General features: G+C 34.2%; 2 protein-coding genes across 4 annotated transcripts; both read left to right on the forward strand.

Moving 5' to 3' along the window:
- Positions 1 to 5,087: 5,087 nt before the first annotated feature.
- Positions 5,088 to 9,359, forward strand: LOC109238020 (receptor-like cytosolic serine/threonine-protein kinase RBK2). Of its 3 annotated transcripts, XM_019404447.1 has the most exons (9): positions 5,089 to 5,360; positions 6,163 to 6,555; positions 7,106 to 7,357; positions 7,470 to 7,624; positions 7,778 to 7,857; positions 7,968 to 8,103; positions 8,207 to 8,356; positions 8,530 to 8,606; positions 8,677 to 9,359. In XM_019404447.1, exons 2-9 carry the CDS (start codon positions 6,183 to 6,185, stop codon positions 8,684 to 8,686), a joined length of 1,233 nt encoding a protein of 410 aa, XP_019259992.1. In that variant the 5' UTR covers positions 5,089 to 5,360; positions 6,163 to 6,182; the 3' UTR covers positions 8,687 to 9,359. The 3 variants fall into 3 exon arrangements, with proteins under 3 accessions (XP_019259991.1, XP_019259992.1, XP_019259990.1); XM_019404446.1 differs by having other exon boundaries at positions 5,088 to 5,360; positions 8,285 to 8,356; positions 8,530 to 9,359; XM_019404445.1 differs by having other exon boundaries at positions 5,090 to 5,360; positions 8,530 to 9,359.
- A 2,490-nt stretch (positions 9,360 to 11,849) lies between these two features.
- Positions 11,850 to 15,766, forward strand: LOC109238021 (histidine-containing phosphotransfer protein 1-like). Its single transcript, XM_019404448.1, has 6 exons — positions 11,850 to 12,193; positions 12,420 to 12,550; positions 12,660 to 12,728; positions 12,982 to 13,053; positions 14,673 to 14,745; positions 15,377 to 15,766. Exons 1-6 carry the CDS (start codon positions 12,131 to 12,133, stop codon positions 15,425 to 15,427), a joined length of 459 nt encoding a protein of 152 aa, XP_019259993.1. The 5' UTR covers positions 11,850 to 12,130; the 3' UTR covers positions 15,428 to 15,766.
- The last annotated feature ends 6,543 nt before the right edge of the window (positions 15,767 to 22,309 follow it).

Raw genomic sequence — 22,309 nt, forward strand, 5'->3', positions numbered from 1 at the left:
ACCTAAACAACGCCGGAAACCCGAATTAATCAAAGATTCAAGCCTAAGAACTTCAAATTCCAACCAAACACGCTTTCGATCAAAAACCTACCCGAACCTCGTCCGAATGACCTGAAATTTTGCACACACGTCCCAAATGACATGACGGAACTACTGCAACTTCCGGAATTCCAATCCGACCCTCGGATCAAAAACTCACTATCAGACCGGAAACTTCAAAAATTCAAACTTCGGCATTTCAAGCCTAAATGAGCTACGAGCCTCCAAAATACATTCCGAACACGCTCCCAACCCCGAAATCACCTAACGGAGCTAACGAAACCATCGGATTTCCATTCCGAGGTCGTCTTCACACTGTTCTGATTTCGGACCATTTTTCAACTCTTAAGCTCTCATTTAGGGACTAAGTGTCCCAAAACTCTCCAAAACTCAACACCGAACGTCCCGGCAAATCAAAAATAGCAGAAGTGAACTTAGGGGAAACAGTTAATGGGGGATCGGGGCGAAATTTCCAAAAACGACCGGCCGGGTCGTTACATTGATGGTGTTCAAGAGGTTAGTAGTGACGTCTACTATTGCTTTCAGTCTTTTATCTCCTTTTCCTGCCATTGTTAGTTCATCCAAACGAGGAAAAGATGGATGATGTTGTTATCTCTTTTTTTTTTTTAATTATCTAGAAAGAACTAAAATTTAGCTAGAACCTCCTCACAGACGGCGCCAAATTGTTTGATCAAAAAGTGTTAAGCTTTTTGTTAAACTAATTAATGAGGGAATAGAGGGTGAATTCTAGTTAGATATAATAAATTTTAGATAAAAAACTTAGACAGATCCGTGGGATGGGACCGTGTTTATGCGTGACAAATATCAGATATGTACTCAATGAATGTCAATAAATGTTATAATAAGATCATGCAATAAATGCAGATAATGGCAATAAATGTAATAAAGAGGAATATACCACCCAAATGTTAAATGGTTTGGGTGATTCTTCTTCCTGACAGCAACGTGGGATAAAGATAAATGAAGATGGATAGGGAATCTTTGGATCTTGTAAACAAAGAGTGAGCTACGTGTGTTGAGCAACAGAATCAGTGAACAAGACAAGCCTTTTTTTATATTCTTTGTAGTCAACCCTATACAAGTGCTCTTATAAAAAAAAAAGTGAAGAAGCCCCTTTTTGTTCTTTATCTCTTCCTATTTATAAGGGTTATCCCAAATAAACCCTAAAAAGTACAACCTAGAGAATATCCAATGGAGTATCCAATGGAGTATTCCTTATATCTATTGCTAAACTATCCTACCATTGCTTCTTTCCCCTCTTTGCTTGACCTCGGCAATAATCCTTCTTAAGGCGACTCCTCGCCATTATGCTGTGGTCGGTTCTATCCTTGATCATGTTTTATTTGCTGTTATCAAGCCATCCAAATTTAGACCAATACAATTTGTATACATAGAAATTCTTTAAGTATCTCCTTGAAAATTATACCAAGAAGCTGACGACGGCAGCTCGACCTTCAATTGTTTGGAGTTTGATAATAATACAAGTAATATACTTTTCAAATGCTAGTTACATATTCTGACTATTTATAACTAAATAAACATTTCGTTTACTTTAATACAAGTTGTATTGCTTGAGACTTTAAGCAGCTATAGTGTTTAAAACATGAGCAAATAAAGTAACCAAGTAGGGGTGACAAACGGTCGTGTCGGGTCGGATGTGGGCTGGTCGGGTCAGATTTGAGCGGGTCGAAAACGGGTAATGAAAAACGGATAAATTATTCGACCTGGCCCATAATTAATACAGATAAAAATGGGTTAATCGGCGGATAATTCATATTATCCATGACTTCTTGGATATGATCAATTTTGGGAGAATTACTAGTCTTCTAAACTTGAGGAACCCCCAATTTGACGCTTTACAAATATAAAAGTTAAACCCATTAGTTATTCATTGGTTAACCATTTTTTAAGGTAAAAATAACACGGGCTAGCCAGTTTTTGGACTGGTAATTGAAAAATAGCCAGCGTTTGCAAAGCCATTGAAAAATAACCACTATTTTGCTGCAACACGAAAAGTTCCAGCATAATATACTGGAGATTGGTGCACCTGTGTATGAACTTCTAGCATATTATGAAGAACTCCAACACGCGGAAAGTTCCAGCATAATATACTGGAGATTGAAGTATCTGTGTATGAACTTCGAGCATATTATGCTGGACCGATATATTATAGTGGAACTCTAGTATATTATACTGGAATTCTAGTATATTATGTTGGAGTATTTTCCGGATTTTGAACAGTGTTTTCGTTCAGATTTATCTTTACATGAAAAGTGGCTAAATTTCGATTACTTTTAAAATTGTGGCTATTTTTCAATTATCACTTGTAAATCTGGCTATTTTTGAATTTCTCCCTTTTTTAAGTGGATAATATATTTCTTATCTATATTTGACCCGTTTTTAAAAAGTCATTATCCAATTCATTTTTTAATGAATAATATAGATGAATAACTTTTTTTTAAATTATTTTGACACCAATATAACCGATCAGTAATAATTTATTCCTTTAGCTTCTATTCTCGTCGGCTCGGTGGCCAATTAGTTGGACAAATAAATAACATACTAGCAACTTGTAATTTATTCATTTAGTATTAGTGTAAATGGGCAAAATGGTGGTCAAGATCAAGGATCTTCCTGTAATCGAGGCTGGCTAGTCACAATTGGTGAAATTTAAGCATGACTTAAAAACCTAAGTATAATATATACGGATTAGAATAACAACGCATGCATTGGTTTACTATCAATCACGTTACGAGAGACTAATATAAAAGCATAACTAATCCGTGAGTTTAAAATATATGTTCAATCAATATGCGTGGCATGCCAACCATCTTCTAATTAATTCTTGTATAATTGTTCCCAAATAATGCTCGTCGTCGTCGCAAGGATGGTTCTTTTTTGTGTCAGTACAGTATCGGAGTCAGCTTACACGTACCTCAATTAATTTCATCGGGTATTGTATATCTCTTACCCACGCAATATCAAATAACTCTGCCTATCAAGTACTTATGTCGTCCTTGTGAATACTTCTGCATTTCAAGGTTGAGTCAACCAAAGACTTGATCAACCATGCTAATCAAAGAAAAAGGAGGGCAACGCCCATAATAAGCGAAAATAAGTTCTTAAGTGCATATGAGAAAAAATTAGTTAACGTGGCAAAAACCCTATGCCAGGCAAGAATGTTATGAGTTAAAAAATAAACACCAACTAAAAAGTGTTTATAACACTGACATGACTTATACCAGAAGTATATAATCTTCACATAAATCTATTGAAAGCAACGACATCCACAGATTCACTAAAGATCAATATTTCTTTAGTACACTACTTATCTAAAAAAAAAAAAAAAGAACCTAGTAGGAGTGGTAAATTATATGACTCCATCAGTCGTTTGCTTTGCATTCCACGCTTGCTTCCTCTTTTTACTTATATTGGCTCATTATTTATAAAATGGTGGAGTACACATAATAAAATGACCTAACTTAATTAATTATAATAAAGAGGAAATCATTCACAAATTAATGTTAATGCATCATGCATGGAAGGGATTGCAATTAATTCTCTGCCCTGGAGAGATGGAGAGATAAAGAAACTAAAGCTTTTTTTTATGATTCGGTGTTCCATATTTGCATTAGCGCTGCAACTAATTCGAATTCATGATGTATAAGGATTATTAAGGAGAATGCTCCTTGCAAGAAATTTTTTCGTACTCAAGGTTCGAATTAGATTATGATAGGAGGGGTCTTATTCAGGGACAGAGCTAGAAACCAAAGAATAAATTTTACCGAACTCAGTAACTTTAATCCAAATTTTGTATTCATCTTACAAAAATTTATTTTATATGTACAAATTATTAATTTATAGTAACTTAAAAGGATTATAATCTTGAGCTCATAAACTTCAAATTCTAATTTCATCTCTGATCTTATTTGTTCGATCACAATCCTTGGATAATAGTTTTTAAAAAAAAAAAACAAACAGGAACAAGCAATTTATATCATTGCGATAAATCACAAAGTATCATATTAGCAATAAAAAGTGGGGATGATGATGAGAATTCCGAAGCAATATAATCACAAATTGCAATTTTTAAATAGTTGCGTACGTGCGAAGAGGGATCGGGTGATAAGTGTTGCTTTCTTGATGTATAGAGTGGAAATAATGATGGAAGTCATTTAGATTGCTGTAATTATGACAGGATGCTTCCCTCACAACCCAACCAGTTTTTAATTTTATTTTTTAATTCATCTAGTCTATTGCAATCCTTTTACCTTTCTTCATTTATTACTGTCTAGTGTCTAGATCTCTGTGTAATTGTTTTTGAAACTTCAACTAATTCCTGATCCTTTTTATATATGGCAATCTCAACGCTTATATTTGTTGAAACGAGCACGGCAAATTACATGTGTTTTTGTCCTCGAGTTATAACTCTATATAACTAATTTGTTCTAGTGGAGTTAGTATACAATACTATTTCACCGGCCGTTCTCTTTTCTTTTTTAGTTCTCTAACTTAAATTTGTTCAATTACTAAATATTTGAAATATCGATAACAAAAAGCTTACTGTAGCCATTGTAGGTTAACTTAACTTGATGATGTGCAGTACTAGTGCATATAATCTAAACTTAAAATATATTACTATTAAATAGAGTTGAAATTAAGTGGGTCAACTGCCTTGAAAAAAAAGAGCAACGAATATTTAAAAATCAAATAGTCAAGGTTAATCAAATTCAAATGGAAGATAACTCAATTTTTGAAATTGTTATCCACACAGAAAGTTCATGTGAACATTAAGCGATAGTGAGCTACTGTTTATTCTTTTAAACATAATTAAGTAGTATTTCTTTTCTTTTCTCTCTTTTTGTATTGTTCCTTATTTTGAGTTTTCTAGGTTGGTGAAGAGTGGGGTAAGTTAGGCAGCTTATTTGTGAAGAAAATAGAGCAACATTTGTCTATTGCGTGTTTCAAAAGAGTAATAATAAAAAGTACTCATTCAGAAATAAGAACAAAAAGAGATCATAATAAAGAAGCCATAAAATTGAAATTAGGACGCCAAACTTGAATTTTCCTTTATTTCAAAAAAAAAACACTGCTAATAAACAGAGAAGAAAAAAAAAAAGAATTCTTTATATTCCTATATACTCCTCCCTTTTTGTGATGATCCTAAAACCCAGAAATATTTAGCTCAAATACCCGTAGCTCTGTATTGTATTATCCCTTCCACCGTTCTGTTCTGTTCTATTCTGGAACTTTGTGCTTTGCTTCTGGAGAATTAACTCTCTGTCAACTTCTTCTTTCTGGTATGTCATCATATGCATGTCTTATGAAACTTATCGACTTTTTTCCACTATTAATGTACATTTCTTGGAATACGTGTTTTGTTTTTTTTATCTTAACTATAGTGGAAAACTTCGTCGTCTTTCCGGCTATTTTCTAGTTTTTCTGTTTGCAAATAACTTCTGATATTTAGAAACTCGTTTTTTTCCTGACATCTAATTGTACTCCCTATTTCAATTTGGATGATATATTTTACTTATCAATTGTTAATTTGACTAAATCTTGAAACTAAATTAGATTAGTTTACTTTAATATTTTAATATTCAAAACGATAGAAAAAGTAGTATAAGTAATAATTTTTATATGTAAATATGATAAAAAAACAATTTGATTATGGCGAAATCTGTTATCTAAAGTACTACTGGCGATGTTAAAGACTTCAAGATACTTTTGGTATATATTGGAAATCTCTATTTCTTTGTAAACTTCGTATTCAGCCAATGCCATATAATAAGAAAGGAATGAAGAAATAATAGTTTCTGGGAGATGCTCTGTTTTGCTCGTTGATTTCCAGTTCCGGCTAGTTTCAGCATGTCTGTTTTTTACCTCAGATATTTTGGCCTTTTCCTGTTCTAAAGTTGGAACCTTTTTTTTTTTTGTCATCTGTCTTAGTTTGTTTGTCAATTATAGTGATTAGTCGTTTTAAAAGCTGTCTTGATTTGGCTCTACCTTTCTACTTTAAACAACATGATTTGAAGAATGATTATATTGTGTGTTTTAGCCTATTAGTCTAACAAGTGTTTGCAACTACGTACTTCATAATAGACGGCGTTTGAGCTCTAGAAATGGAGAAAGGAAAGGTGAATACATATTCTCCTGATACAGTACTTGAGGACTTTTTGAGGACTGCAGAATCTGAATCAGACTCTTCAAAAGCTAGCACTTCAGAATTTGATGGCCCGAAAATTCAAACATCTGCTTCACGATGGACCGGTTTTCTCGAGCTATTTAGAAGTAAATCGAAACGACACTTTGCCAAAGATCCTCTAATTAGTTCTATGAAACTGTCCAAAAGATTCAGCAGAAGCATGAGAGAGACAAGTAGCAGCAGTGTCATGCCAAATCCCATTCTTGATAATGGTTTGAACTATTTTAAACCTCAGTGGAAACTTTTTACCCTCTCTGAGCTCCAAACTGCAACCAACAATTTTCACCAAGGTTGGTCATCTGCTTGAAATTTTATTCACTTCAAATTTTGTACCCTTTTGTTGAATTTTGCAGTCAAATAACAATTGTTAAGTTTTAGCCATGTTAGTACGGTTACTTCAATTCCAATGTTTGCTAGGAGTTTCTAGGAGATAACAATCCCGAGATAAAATGTGGGATTGTTTTATACCGCGATTGATTATGGTATTAATTAGTTCCGCGAACCATTTTGTACTAAATGGTGGAATTGACTATCCCATATAGAAGGTGAGATAGTTAATCCTATGGCATATCCTTGTCTATCACATCCTAGTAACCAAACAACCCGATATTTATATGCTAGTAGAAAATATAGAGAATTTTTAGTACTTGAGAAACTAATTTTATAATATTGGACTAAGACAGGACTTAATGGAGCGAAATAGATAGTGAGGATTCGTAAAGCCGTCCCCAACCTGCTTGGGATTGAGGCTTAATTGTTCTTGTTGTTGTATAACTTTTGTTGAGTGAAAAAAATCTTCACTTTTGTAGTTTCTAAATTTTTTTTAATTTTTTGCTATAGAAAATTTGATAGGAAAGGGTGGTTATGCTGAAGTTCACAAAGGGCGCTTGAGAAATGGCCAATATATCGCAGTTAAGCGGCTAATGAGGGGACAACAAGATGAGAGAATAGGGGATTTCTTATCTGAGCTTGGGATAATGGCACATATCAACCATCCAAATACTGCTAAATTGATTGGTTATGCTGTCGATGGTGGACTCTTTCTTGTTCTTGAGTTATCTCCTTATGGAAGCTTGGCCAATATGTTGCATGGTTAGTGTTTAATTTGTCCAACTTCCCCTAACATTTTAACAAATCTCATGTATTGTGTCTAATTCTTTTATTCTTCTGTGTTTCTTTACTCTTTTTCTGCAATATTTCACAGCATCAAAGCAGAAACTAGAATGGAAAATCAGGTATAAAATAGCCATAGGAATAGCTGAAGGGCTACTATATCTTCATGAAGGTGGTCAAAGAAGGATTATCCACAGAGATATTAAAGCAGCAAATATATTGCTCACAAAGGACCTTGAACCTCAGGTATTTTAGACTTATATTAATTATTAACATTTTTCTCCGAATTGTCAAGTGCTTTACTTAAAGTGTACTCACCGGAAACAGAATCTTCTTTTTTCTTACTTCCAACTTTCTTGGTATCAATAAGACCTCAAGTTCTTTCTGCTTTAAATTCAGATATGTGATTTTGGGCTTGCAAAATGGCTACCAGAGCGATGGACTCACCTCACAATATCGAAATTTGAAGGAACGTTTGGGTGTGTATGCTTTTGGGCTTCCCTTTACCTTCCTACTTGCAATATAAGGCTTCTAATTCTCGTGTGAGTTTGTCTTATTATAGTGTTCTCATCAAACTTTGTGGTTGCAGCTATCTTGCTCCCGAGTTCTTGATGCATGGCATAGTTGATGAAAAAACTGATGTTTTTGCTTTCGGAGTGCTACTTTTGGAACTTATCACGGGACGTCGAGCCCTTGATTATTCACAGCAAAGCCTCGTCATATGGGTATGCGTGATTTTCCGCCATCACTATACATAGCCACTGCATATCTTATCTACCATTTGTATGTCAAGTATACGTGCCGAACACTCCTTTTTGCTTATTCTAGGCTAAACCTCTGCTGAAGAAGAACAGAATTAGAGAGCTCGTCGATCCTTCACTTGCTGATGACTATAACTTACTACAGATTAACCTCATGGTCTTAGCTGCTTCTTTGTGTGTGCAACAGTCTTCAATTAGACGACCTCGAATAAATCAGGCAAGTGTTGAAAGACATTTGATCATTTTCAGTTTTTCAAGTAGACCCTAAGGAACATATTAATTTAAATCTCCTTTTTATACATTTCTCGCTGCATCACCTATTTCAATTCTATCACTAGCATTCTTATGTAGTTCATGATGAATTAAGATCTGAACTCTGGATTGATACAGATTTTGCTGCTTCTGAAAGGCAACAGCAAAAGCCTGGATTTAATCAGGAGATGTAGGAAACCTTCCCATTGGAAGAGGTATTATGAAGAACTCTTTAATGCAGAAGAAAGCAAAATGAGTAGAGGCTTAAGTGGTTTGAGTCTGCAGGAACAGATAGCATTGGAAGTCTGAGACAGTGAGATGGATTTGGCTTAAGGCTCAATACATTTGTCGAAACAGACAAGATTGGAAATGCGAAGGTGGGATTCAGTTGATTTCTCCCTCGTGATTATTGGTATTACACGAAGTTGCTGACTGCATCAAGGCTTATGGGCAAGTTGATTCGAATAGAACTGTATATATACACACACTTTTAATAAGATCACACTCATTGACTCTGAATCTTGAAGTCGCCTATGTTGGTACCTATCTCAGTTAAATGAAGCCTGACATCTAACTGGGAATCAATTATAGCAAGAAATAGACGACGATACATGGAAAAAATTGTGTCATAGGTATGACTATACAAGATCTTCAAACTCCTAGGATGTCAAAATCTATGATCGATGCGACAGTGGGGGAAATCAAGCAAGTGAAAACGATGAGATGCAGAAAACTGTTGGCAAGGCTGATCCTGCAGCTGTACAATGGATATGCTTGTACATTTCAAACCTGTAAATACTTACTAAGTTACTATAGACAGAGTATGTATTAAAATTCTTTTTGCCATAGTTTGGTAACTCTTTTTACTGTATTTGTTTTCTGAGTGGAATTCTAAATAATTCCTATAGAGGAAAACCAACCTTATCATTGTGCAATTTGATGCTTTTAGATTCAGGATTTAAATTTAATTATTTGTACTTATTGAATTTCTTAAAACATATACAGGGTCAGGGCTAAAGTTATTGAGTTCGAATCTTTCAATGGTATAACTTACACTCCCTGATATTTTTTAAGTCCTTCTATCAAAAGCTATCAAGAATGCTAACTGCAAAGAAGTTAAAAAAGTCTTAAAAATACATGTATTCAATCAAAGCAGGACAATCCTTATAGGGTGCCAAATCCCAGCTTGCTCCAATTGTGCTTTTTGGGAGTGACAAGAAAGTGGCTAGAAGGTTATCAAGTTTATTTTCTTTTATGGTTGTGTTTGTTTGGTCCAAGTTTGCTAATACATTTTTGTTTTCTTTCTCCCTAATGTATAATGTACCATTAAAATTAATGTATTTGGAATGTCCTAATCCAAATCTTTGAGGGTGATTCTCCATTTCCCTCAAAATCTCCAAAAATGTAAAATCCAACAATGTGAGGGTGATATTATCCAAAGAAAAGTAGATGGGAAGGTGGGATTTGACCAACCGTCAATAAAATCTTGTTTGTTACATTAAACTTCACTAAAATTGAAGTTGTAAGCGGTAACATGGGCCAACAAATTCCCACCTATTTGGACGGTGGACCTACCAAACCCCTCACACCACAAATCAAAGTGTTTGTTGCGTAACGCATATGCTCTTATCTATTGGACTATATTTTTTTAAAGAATAGTTGTGGGATTCAAGTTAAAATCAGCTTATTTTGAAAGTGTTTTTTTTTTTAAATACTTTAAAAAAGTACTTTTAGTGAAAAACAGTTTGTGATTGGCTAATTAATTTAAAAATTCTTTTGAACAATAATTAGTGTTTGGTCAAGCTTTTAAAAAGTGTTTTGTGTTTCTCGGAAGTGTTTTCCAAGAAACTACTTTTGGGAAGAAAATATTTTTTTTTTGCCTGCTTCTACTCAAAATCACTTTTTTCCTTCTAAATGCTTGATCACATACCCTAACTTTGGAGAAAACACTTTTGGCCAAAAAAAAATCTTGGACAAACAGACTATAGTTCTATGAAATATGTGTTATATCCCCCAGCGCACACAACAGTAAGATTTAGACGAGTAATTTAAGTGTAACAGAAATTTTAGCTTCAATTGGCGTTTTAAAACTTAACTAGTACTAGTATAGAACACGCGCGATGCACGGAGAATATGAATCATATTGTGTGATCTAATTTGTTTGACCACATTAGATCATATTGCTTGAAATAAATTTTAATTTTTTTTGTTTTATCCAGTGAAACATACCCAATAAAGAAAATCCTATGAAATTAGAAAAAGATTCATACCATCATCGAATAACTTTTTAGCACCTCACTTTTCTTTATTACATAATCTACTATATTTAGTATTATTTATTTGATATTATGATATTTTATTAGCTTGTTACTTGACTTAAAATTTTTGTTAATTCTCTATTTATAATATAATATAGATATAGATATATATTTTTCTTACTCCTAAATCGTGAAACTTTTTTTCTATTGTTCATCTACATTTGAATTCGTCCAAATTATAAATTAATTTTGTCTTTATTAGTTATAAATCCATCAATTTTTTAATAATTGATATTTTTGTATTATGTGCCTAGAATTAAGTTTTTCTTCTGCTTTGATTTTTTTACTAAAATTTTGATTTTTAAGATTAGTTATTAAGTCAATCATATTTTAAAACTATGCTTTATTGCTTTGTATTCTTCCATTGCCTAATATTTTTATTTTTAACTTTATCTATTAAGATTTAAGTTACTTGATATTTTACGTATATATGATTTTTATCATTATAACTCAAAAACGCTTTCTGATTTGAAATTTTAATAAATCTTATCATTTTATATTTATATCATTCTTTCTCCTTTTATTCCTCAGTTATCGTTATTATTTTATTTGTTGCTCAGTATGATTGAACTATTATGTGAATTTTTTATTAGTTTGCCTTTAGATTTATTGTAGATGCTAATATGGCGAATTGGTTAAATCTAGCAAGTTTCATTGATGCTAATAATGAAAGGAATTAAATTGAATCATTTGCAGAAAAACAATTACTAAATGCATTGAAACAAGGACGGAAATAGAGATGAGCTATAGTACTCTTATGTTTTAATTTCATAGTTTCACTTTGACAAAGAAACTTTAATTTAGTAAAACAAATAATATAATATTATTTGTCGTACTATAAAACAACAAAATTATTACCTCACTACTCTATATTAATTGCGGATCAACTATTTCAATCTTTATACTTCCTCCGGTAGTATTAGTTTGAATTTTTACTAAGAAATATCAAAATAAAAATTACATCGAAAAGTCAAAAAGAATTAACCTATAGTAAATATATATAAAATAATAAAATTTATATAATATTATAATATAATTTTCTGGCGAATCCCGTTCATTTTATATAGTATGTCATTTTAGCCAAATAAATTGAATATAGAAGGTGAGACAAAAAAGGGGGCAACTGGGACATATACAACCAGACGTGACATTTTTGTTTATTTTAATGAATAAATGTGCGTTTGTTATGGGAGAAGTCAATTCAAGATTAATAACACCACATTGATTTCGTACCATATCAAGGTCCTTTTCAATGTCTTCCTCAAACTCATTACTAGCCTCGCTAATATATAAGTAAAACATATATCTATATCCATACTTGTCGTGCATCTGTGAGATCTGCTTATTTTCTAAGTCCACCGAATAGTCCAAAAGCAGTGATTGAAGAGTGTAAAAAGTTGGAAGAGAACAACCCCAAAATCATGGAAATTGTAGGGAAGTTGCAGAACCAGTTTATGGAGTTCATGCGATCTCTCTATCGTGAGGTGAGCTTGTTGTCTTCAAGAAAGGTTAACCCCAGAAAATAATACAATCTTTATATCCTTTTTTCCTCTCTTTTTTTTTTTTTTTTGGGTGATTCAGTAAATAAAGTTCAAAGATGCAGTCTTTATCTTCTTTTCCCCCCCTTTTTCATGTTTGTTTTGATTTGGGTATGTCTTGGTTTGAGGCTATTTCTGATGAGGGTTTTTTTCGCTGTTTTAAACACAAAAGGGATTCTTGGATTATCAGTTTCTTCAGCTTCAGAAACTGCAAGATGAGAGCAACCCTGATTTTGTGGTTGAAGTGGTGTCCCTTTTCTTTGAGGATTCTGAAAAACTTCTCAACAATCTGGCCATGGCTCTGTGAGTAGTAGTTTTTTCTTATGATTATTATAGGTTAGCTTGCCTTTTCTTTGTTTGTTGAATTTTTCAAAAGATTGAGCTACATAGGTTGGTAATTCTGATTATACAGGCAGCAGCAAGTTGTGGATTATAAGCAGGTTGATGCCCATGTTCACCAATTCAAGGGTAGCAGTTCCAGGTATCTGACTTTTATATCGTTAGGACTATTTGCTGATATAGTAACCAGGCTTCAATTGATGCTTAAGCATTTGATTTGATTATTTCTATAGTATGTGGACAAGTAATAGATAGCTAAAAGTTTTAAGTCAGTCAAGGATTGACTTGGGATTCTGCTTCTGTCGTTTGAATTTAGTTATGTAGGAATTTTGTATAAATTCTTACAGGTGGGATCTAGCTCATTGTTTACTTAGAAGCCCTATTTTGTTTTGCAGCATAGGTGCACAAAGAGTAAAGAATGCTTGTGTTGCTTTCAAAAATTTTTGTGAAGAGAAGAATCTCGAAGGGTGAGTTTTGCTTTATGCTCTTAAGTGTGATTCTTTCCTTCACAGAGTTGGATTCTGAGAAAAGTCATACTCCAAAAATGCATGGCTGCTTGATTTAATAAGGAGTTCTTTGGAGGATAAACTTGTGTAGTCTACCATGTACTTTGTTGGCGAAAATATCCATGGCTATCCTACCTTCTATCACAGTGATCAGTTGTTCATACTTCATCCTGAGTCTGGACTTAGTTACGTATTGAGAGACTCAAAACATTCTTCTTGGATGGTGGCCTTTTCAATATGTATTCTATTTTCAGTTTAAGTAATTTGTGGTCATCATGATTCTCATATAAGTTCTGTAAATATAAATATTATTCTTAAGGGATGGTATATAAAAATCAAGTCGATCCTTGTAAACTTGACTAGGTCATGTAAAATGGGGTGGAGGCGGAATCAAATTTACGTATGGCAAATAACCCATCTTTGTCCAATCTCGGTACCACCAACCCCCTCTACCCAAAACATCACCAACCCTCCCGAAGAAACTCTTCCTTGTTCCCCTCTTTCTGTTTAGCAGATTTAACCTTGTCGCTATAACAATGCATAATAGGATGGGCACCATTTGGGAGTTCTGTAGAAACAGTTCTTCTCACTTTGTGTTTCCTGTTCCATTCCTTGGGCCATCTGTATTGTGCTTGCATACACTCATGCATGCATAGAAGACGACGGACATCTTCCCCTCTAAATCCTTTATTTTATGTATTTGTTTGCCTACTTTTTCTACTTGGACTCGAAAGAGGATTTATCTCTAGCTTTAAATGATAAATGGAAGTTTTAAACCAGTCCTTGTTTATATCTTAAGTTTCTTCAAGTATCTTTGGACTGCCAAAGATTTCAAAAATTTCTGAATTATCTTACTACAACATTTTCATTATATGTTCCCGCGCCACCCCCCCCCCCACCCCCCCCCCCACACACACAGACACCCAAAAACCAGCAAGAGGACACCATTATGGAAAATAATCTCTGCTAAATTTGAAAAAGCAACAATTAAACTTTCTTTTAGCTCACGTTTGCTCAAGACAAGCATGCAGTGTTTTTTGGGATTGTAATAATCTTCTTCATACCGTGGTTTAACAGGATATGTCAGCTAGATTGAAGCATTAAATTGCATAATCTATGTCATTCTTGGAAAGCTAATCAATTTAGCTAGCATTTCCAGAAAGTAGTATGCTTGGTAGTATATTGGAAGCAATTAGTGAAAGTACCTGTACTAAGTGTAATGTATACAGTGTCGCCTAACTCAGCAGTTTGGATCATATTAATGGTGTTACTGGGTTTCTTCAAACATTAGTTTAACTTTGTGTTCCCTCATAATAACTTTGAAACTCTATGAAATAACATAAAGCATAAAATTGGTAAGTTCTGTTTAAGTGTGACGTACGTATTTGCATAGTTGTCATAAATGACTGGCTCCATTCTTAACTTGCTTTAGTTCGGTTCACGTATTCATTTTATCTTGTGATTGTAATTGGAAATATGAACTTGATTTCCAAGATTGTGTTTCAGACCATGATAGGTAACAATTCTGTACTTCTGGAATAACTAAGGTTTTTACTTTCTTTTTCATTTTTTTGGTGCAGGTGTGTGCAATGTCTGCAGCATGCGAAACATGAATATTTTCTTGTGAAGAATAAACTTGAAACTTTGTTTAGGGTAAGTACTCCACTAAGAATGCAAAGCTATCTTTTTTCCTTCTCAAACAAAAAAAAAAAAATATATACTATCTGGATTGTGATAATAATACTAGAAGTGCGGTGTGTCTCACTGATTATATTGCTAGGTTTCCCCTATGTTTAACCATCGACTTGTCGGTTTCACAAATAACGTCTTCTTGTTTTAGTTGACTCAACATGTGCTTTCACTCTGGAATTCGATAAGCAAGTATGAAATGTAACTCAAAGGCAAATAAGAAATTTAACTTAAGGCGTGGTATTTGGCAACCAAATAACACATCAGCCTCACCATTTCTTTTCCATTTATTTTTTGAATCCTTGATTCTCCTAATGAGGCATCTTTCTAACTTCTTGCTTCCAACTGGTTGGAAATGTTAGCTCTTCTTGTCACCTTCATTAAGCAGTTGAATATTAGATTCTTGCGTCAAAGGATCTAAAGTCCAATAATGTTTGAAATGAACTTAAGCTTTCACATTATCTTGGACTTTCTTAGATAGTCAAAGACATTAACCAATATAGATAAATAATTCTTTCTAAAGTAAAAAAGGATCTCACCATCCGAAAGTTCAGCTCAAGAATTTGATCTAATCTGTCTTGTTTTGACAATGCAGCTGGAGCAACAAATCTTGGCAGCTGGTGGTACAGTTCCTGTCCTCTCTTAGGTGTTAATAACATGAAGGCAAGGCGAGAACAAAAAATAAAGTAGGGGGTTTTGCTGCTGCAGAGTTTTTCAAGATTTTTCATGAGCTGCTTTGACTGCTAGGTTCTAAACAATTTCATGTGAATAACATATTTTACCATCTTTGTTGCTTCATTTTTTTTTATAGGCTTCTCGATCTATCTTGTTTTCGACTTGTCATTTCTTTGTTTTATAAACTCAATATTAATCATAATTTCGTGTGCGGGGTGATTGTTTAAAACCATTATTAGGCATTTGTAGAACTTGAGATGACAATCTTGTAACTACTATAAATAAAGGAGGATTGTGTTTGATGCCCAAATTGATGCTTTTTGTTATTTGTCCTTTTTTCTTTGTGAGAGTGTGGACTCTTGTTTACAAGCCAAGCAACCTGTGTATAGCACGTAAAAGTTTTAACATTTGAGCAGTTTGACAAATTTGTATGGAAAAGTTATAGAAATAGAATGGTGTTAAATATTCTAAGACATTTCGAACAGAAGAGAGTGTCACATAATTAAATTAGATGGATGATTTATTAATTGTTATGCGAATGGTTTTCTTACTTTTCTTACATAGGCAATAAAGTTTTTTTAACTCGTTCATTGAGTCTTTTGGGTAATAGTATGGAAGCAGAATAGGCGTAAGAGTCAGAGTGAGGATATTTGCGGTAATTATAGTTTGATTTTTAAGAAGAAGTAAACATATAATTTGGCTTGTTGCAATGCCATCAAATTATTTTGATAACAAATTGTGTGATATCGTAACAATGCGTTGTTTAAAAGATTGGGAAGAGTTTGCTAGGGCCAATGCTTTGTTAGGCAACTTGCATCTTAACTTTCTGAATATTTATGAAATCATCATTAAATGATCTTTGAGACACATGGTACAAGTGGCTTAGAATAAAAAAATTATATATTCGATGGCCTAACTTTCTCTAAATAAGCAAAATGAAGGTGGCTATGGACTCGAGTCTTGTTGACTTAATTAGTTGTCAAATCGCAATATAATCCCAACACCATTAAGTAATTATATTAGTCTCTCCTTGTTATTAATTCAAAATTACCTCCAAGTTGCCATTCTTTTATTTTTAAATCCCACTATCTCTTTGTTTCTTCAATTCCGTGCAATAAGGTCAAATTTGAAAATATGCACGGTCAATTAGTGCGCCACTAGTTTTAGTGTAAGATAAGACGCAATAATGGAAATTACATCATTAATTACATCTCGTTAATTACTCAGAAGAAAAGAAAGGCCAATAATCCCTCCTTAATTTCCATGATGGTGTTACGAAATTAAGATCAAAGTGACAATATGAAATAATAAAATAGATAATAGATGTGGTAAAAACTTACCCGTACCGGGTGTTTACATCAAGCCAATAAAAAAATGACACTTAGTTATTTAATCTAACTATATATATTAGTGCTTAATCATAGTTAACTTTTTTTTTTGGTACATATTCTAAAATAATAATTAAATATACTTAGTAATCTAGTCAGCTATTCCGTTACACTCCTATCGTTAAGTAAATCTTGAAAAAATATATTACCGTGAGAGAGCAGATATGAAATCTAAAACTGTGAGACACAAATTTTCTTCTTTCTTAGAGTCCCATTGTGACCTAACAGGGCCGACTCTAATGTACATCCAAGTAAGACTTTTGCTTTAGGCCCCCAAATTTTGGGGGCCCCATTTTTAAAAATAATAGATTTATAGGTATTTAAAAAAAATAATATTTAGCACTTTTCATATAAAAATAGAGTTTTTCTATAGCAGCTCTCTCAAAGAAAAGAAGTTTTCAAGATTATAATTGATAAAATCTTACCTAAGATTAACAATGTTTCAAGATAGATTAAATTTGTTGGCTATATTATCAATTGAAAAGGAATTATTAGAGGAAAGCGATTATAAAAAAATTATCAACAAATTTTAAAAAAAAAATTTAGGCCTCACAGTAAACTCTGCCTTTAGGCCACACATATGTTTGAGCCGTCCTTGTGACCTAACAGTATAAAATGGTATTTTATGTAAATGAAATAATTAGTCAATATTGATAAGACTATTTTCAAGGATTAAAAATTTTCAAGTTATGGTTTTTACAGTGTTTGTGTTTATTCAATAAAACTATGTATGGAAGAAGAAGACAAGATTCTTCCTAAGTATTTGTCAAAGAAACAAAGTTTAGAACTTAGAAAAAGTTATGGAGAACTATGAATTTCTACACATTAATCACTAAATTACATAAGATTCAAGTCACAAGATGCAGGAAGAATAATGCAGAGGATGATTGCAAAGAAATAAAAGAAAGAGGATGACAGTAACCCTAAGAGTTTGTAACATTAGTTATTATATGATTCTATTAGCCTTTTTTTAATTTCTTATTTATTCAAAATGAAAAATCCTAGAAGACCTTAGTTTATCTCCTATGGTTAATTGTTTAACCAAAAAATGGAATTTCAGTCAAAGCTTTATTTTTAGAAGAACTCGGGTTACTGATAATCGAAAATGAATAAAAGAAATTGATTTTGATAACAAATAGATAGCAGAAAATAAAGTAATCCAATATACTCAGTTGATTTTTCGTGTCCTTACAAATGATCAGTCTTCTCCCTTTTATAGCTATTTTTAAGTTATACATTTTGCATTTTTCATAATAAGGTCATTATGGGCGATTAAAGGCATTAAATGCTACGTTACATAATCATTGTAATTTAATACAGATTCTTTAACGTTTTCAGTATTTAATGCTTATTAAATACTGTATCTGGGCTATCCTGTGCTGTCAGGTTCATTCTTTTCAGCTTTTAGACTTAAATAGGTACGAGCATCGAGTCTTTTGAATATTTGCTCGTGCCTCTTCTTGTGCTTCCGCTCATATATGTTGCAACTCGTGCCTCTTTGCTAATCATCATTCTTTGTCCTGCCTACGTGTCATGATATGTCATCTTTCAATCACTTCGATATGTATAAACTCAGTTTTACCCAATACAGATAGTCCCCTCACTTGCCATTTATTCATCAATTGAATATTTGGGAAGTGGATTTCATTAAAGCGGGAATATTTACCGCCGTTAATGCTATGATAGAATTGATGCTTCAATTGTCACTTCCATTTAATGTTCATTACACGTGGCATACTTTTATTGGCTCTGCGACTTTGCAGCGCTTTTTAAGGCTTTTTCACAGCTTCACTAATCACGAAGCGACAGTTCTCATTATGACCTTTCTATCATTGTACCTTTTCCTTTGACGGTTGCTTTCTAGTATAAATTTAGTTTTTCGCTTTTGTTTTTTCCACATAAAGCTTTCAGAGTATTCAATTCTTGTTTCCATATTCCTCGTAAAACTTTTAGAATATTCAATTCTTGTTCTTTACCTTCCTCGTATTGTCATGGCTTCACCAAACCCTAACCCTAGGAGAGTCCCCATAGTTGATAACTTTTCTCTTATCCCTAATAGGAGTAGAAGAGGAGGAGGTAGACTACGTAATTTAGGGTCTTCATCCATATGTGGTTCTTCTCTTCCTTCATCCAGTTCTGGCCCTTCTTCTAGAACCAGAGGTTTTCTTTCACATAGATCTTCCTCTAGAAGTAAGGAATCCTCTGAGCCTCTTCGTGAACCTCTAGTAGAGGAGATAGTTCCCGCGGAACTATCTTTCTATAATGATAGAGAGTCTCTTAGAAATCAAGTATCTTCTTTAGATCATGCTGATATTTACCCAACTCAGATCACTGAAGGTCTGATTCTTTAGTTCGTAAAGACTCCATTGGAGTCATGACTTCCCCATCATAATTCCTAATGCGAACCAAAGAATCACCTCTTATTTGATGGGATTTTCCTTTGTTTATACATATCCTTTCACCTTAGGATTCAAACCTGCTATTGACCCTGTCATCCTAGAATTCTGTCGTTTTTTCGACGTATGTTTAGGTCAGATTGGCCCTATAGTGTGGAGGGCGGTTGCCTGTTTGAGGCATTTGACCAATATGGCTGGTGTGCCTTTTACTTTCTCCCATCTAATTCATCTTTACTCCCCCAGACTTTTTCGCAATGGTGTTTTCACTGTAATAGCAAGGAGCAAAAGAGTTCTGGTTAGTCCAGAGGATGACAGAGACCGTGGCTGGTATGCCAGGTTTGTTGCTGCTCCGACCGTTGGTTTGGTGGGTGATGGAAATGTTCCCTTCCCCGAGAGGTGGAATTTTGCACATGAGTAATTTTCTCGTACCTTTTTCCCTTCAATTTTTGATGATTATTTATTCTAATTTTCCTTTTATTTTCTAGCAACCATGGGAGTTGTGGACGATGTTCCCAATTTCCGTGTTTTTTGGGTAGGAAAGCTGTTGAACACTGCCCCAATGGAGGGTAGATCTTGGAAGACTCTTTCCCAACGATTTGGTTGGAAAGTGAAAACTCACGGTAAGAATTTTTTATTTTACATATTGCTTTTTGCTGAACTTGTTTTAATCCTTCTTTTTATCAGGATTTGCAGTTTGAGGGATTAGTGCCGAGGCGGTCGTGGCTTCTCGTATTTCTTTATAAAGGGCCCAATAAATAATTTTGGGCTCTTCATCGAAAAGAAAAGCCGTTGATGACCAAGATCCTGAAGAAGAGGAAGATGAAGGTTCCTTGGTAACAAGGCCATAGGCTCGTAGACGTATTATCTCTGATGATGAAGCATCCCCCGCCGTTCTATTCCTCTTACCGAGTCTGTTGAAGCCACAGTGGTGATCCCTGATGATGTTGATGATGTTCCCGCTGCTGCTCATGATTCTGTTGAGCAGCTTTTTAACCGCGGGTTTGGTAGTGAAGATTTTGGTCCGGTTTCTGATGAAGCACCCCTGGCTTCTTTTTCTACTTCCGTTCCCGTGACTCCTTCTTTGCCGATCGTGGATGTTTCCGTTCCTCCCCAGACTTTTTTTATTGCTTCTACTGTTCCTCCTTCAACAAATCCCCCTCCATCTGTTCATCATACTGAGATTGGTTCCTCAAGTAGAGGTACTGCTATGAGGCAAGTCACTATTGAAGTTCCTGCTGAGGGTAATCTTTTAAGGAAATCAGGCCAAGCAGACGTGTGGCTAAAGCCTTTGATTGGTCCAGTTGAAAGAGCTAAGCTTGATAGCCACAGTTCTTTGACCTTGATGAATGACATAGTGCATGCTTCTTTAAAGGTATCCCTTTTTCAAGCTTTACTTTAACCTTTTTCTGTTTTCAGAGTTCTCATATTCTCTTCTCTTTTAGGTCAATTTAATTGGCACGGAGATGATGAAAAGAGTTACCCTCTCTGAACAACTAACGCGTGACTATCAAATGAGGCAGATAATTGGAAAGAACGGTGTGACAGTCTTCAAATTGAGGTGGAAACGTTAGAAGAAAGTAAAAGTACCTTAGAGCAGCAGGTACGGGCTTTGACCTCAGAATTGGCAGTTGAAAAGGCTTTTTCAAAACAAGCTGATAAGGAAAAAGCTCGTCTGGAAACCTCTTTTTCCGAGCAATTGTCCAAGGCAAGTGAAGAAATTAGAGAGTTGAAAGCTCTCTTGGGCGAAAAAGAAGCGTATGCTGGTGAACTCGTGCAGAATTTGACTCAAACTCAAGAAGACCTCCGGGTATCTTCTGATAAGGTTTGTTCTTTAGAAAATTCCCACGCTTCTCTTCAAGCTTCTTATGAATCTGCCTTGGTTGAAAATGAAAAGTTAAAAAACGAAATTGCTGACTGGGAGAGAGATTATGAAATCCTTGAAGATAAAACTGCCATTGAAGTGAGTTGGGCGTTTTTAAATTCTCGCCATGATACCCTCGTTGAAGCTAGCCAAAAGGATTTTAACTTGGAATCTGAGTTAGCCAAGATCAAAGAGACTATTGAGAAAACTCAGCAGAGCCAAGATTTTTCTTCTCCCGTGGCTGAAGCTTCTGAAAATGTTGAAGATGATACGGGTATCCTCACTCCTTCAAGTCAAGCTGAGCCCGCTGCTGTTGATGTTCCTGCTTCAGTTCCTTCAACTTCTCAGTGAAAAGTTTATGTTGTTTAACTCCCTTTGTTGTTTTTTTTTTGATGGTATGTGGTAGAAACCCTTGGTCTTTTTAAGGTTTTATTGAAAACGTTAAGTCCCCAGACCGTTTATGGGGCATTTTGTATAAATAACTTTTGGTTTATGACTAAGTTCATGCTTAGTCTAAACTTTTCTAATATGAAAAAATTTCCGTTGCTGTTTGAACTTCTGTTTTGTTTATTCTTGCCTTTATTTTTTAAGGACTTACCGAATAACTTGCATTTTTATTTTGTAAAATGCTTTCTTTTTCTCATGAATGTCTTAAATCAATCATGAATTATAAAAGAGGGCCCTTTTATATTCGACACTTAATGAAGAAGACGTCTCAACTTCATAATGGTGTTAATATACGATAAAAGAAATAGGAATACACATGTTTCTTGAAATGACTTTGACAAGTTTTTATGTGAACTTTGTCTAGTTTTGGAGAATACCTTACATGTATTTGAATTACTTCTATAACTTTCTCGTAACTATTTTTCTTATAGTTAATTGCCTTTACCCTAACTATGATAAGGTTTTTCTTTGGCCTTAGCTCGTGACTCTGCTCTGCACTTGATTCATTCAGTGAGTGAACTTTTCAGGCTTGATCTTTGATTGTTTCTCAATCTTCTTCTTTGCCTTCTTAATACACGTGTCTATGTATATTATATAGTCCCCCAAGTGTTTGAGCGTTGAAGTATGAAGCCTCGAGCACTTGATTGTTCCTCTCATTTTGGTCCTTTTCCTGTAAAAGGAAAAACACACGGGACTCGGAGGTGCGATTATAGATGAAGACTGCTTAACCCGTCTTAATTTCTATCAGAATAGTTGTAACC

This window comes from Nicotiana attenuata, unplaced genomic scaffold, assembly GCF_001879085.1.
Source record: "Nicotiana attenuata strain UT unplaced genomic scaffold, NIATTr2, whole genome shotgun sequence".
Classification (NCBI taxonomy): domain Eukaryota; kingdom Viridiplantae; phylum Streptophyta; class Magnoliopsida; order Solanales; family Solanaceae; genus Nicotiana; species Nicotiana attenuata.

Coding starts and splice junctions, on each gene's coding strand:
- LOC109238020 (XM_019404445.1), top strand. CDS start 6,183: ATGGAGAAAGGAAAGGTGAATACATATTCTCCTGATACAGTACTTGAG. Junction 7,625..7,777: donor CAAAGGACCTTGAACCTCAG/GTATTTTAGACT, acceptor CTTTAAATTCAG/ATATGTGATTTTGGGCTTGC. Junction 7,858..7,967: donor AAATTTGAAGGAACGTTTGG/GTGTGTATGCTT, acceptor TTGTGGTTGCAG/CTATCTTGCTCCCGAGTTCT.
- LOC109238021 (XM_019404448.1), top strand. CDS start 12,131: ATGGAAATTGTAGGGAAGTTGCAGAACCAGTTTATGGAGTTCATGCGA. Junction 12,194..12,419: donor TGCGATCTCTCTATCGTGAG/GTGAGCTTGTTG, acceptor TAAACACAAAAG/GGATTCTTGGATTATCAGTT. Junction 14,746..15,376: donor AACTTGAAACTTTGTTTAGG/GTAAGTACTCCA, acceptor TTGACAATGCAG/CTGGAGCAACAAATCTTGGC.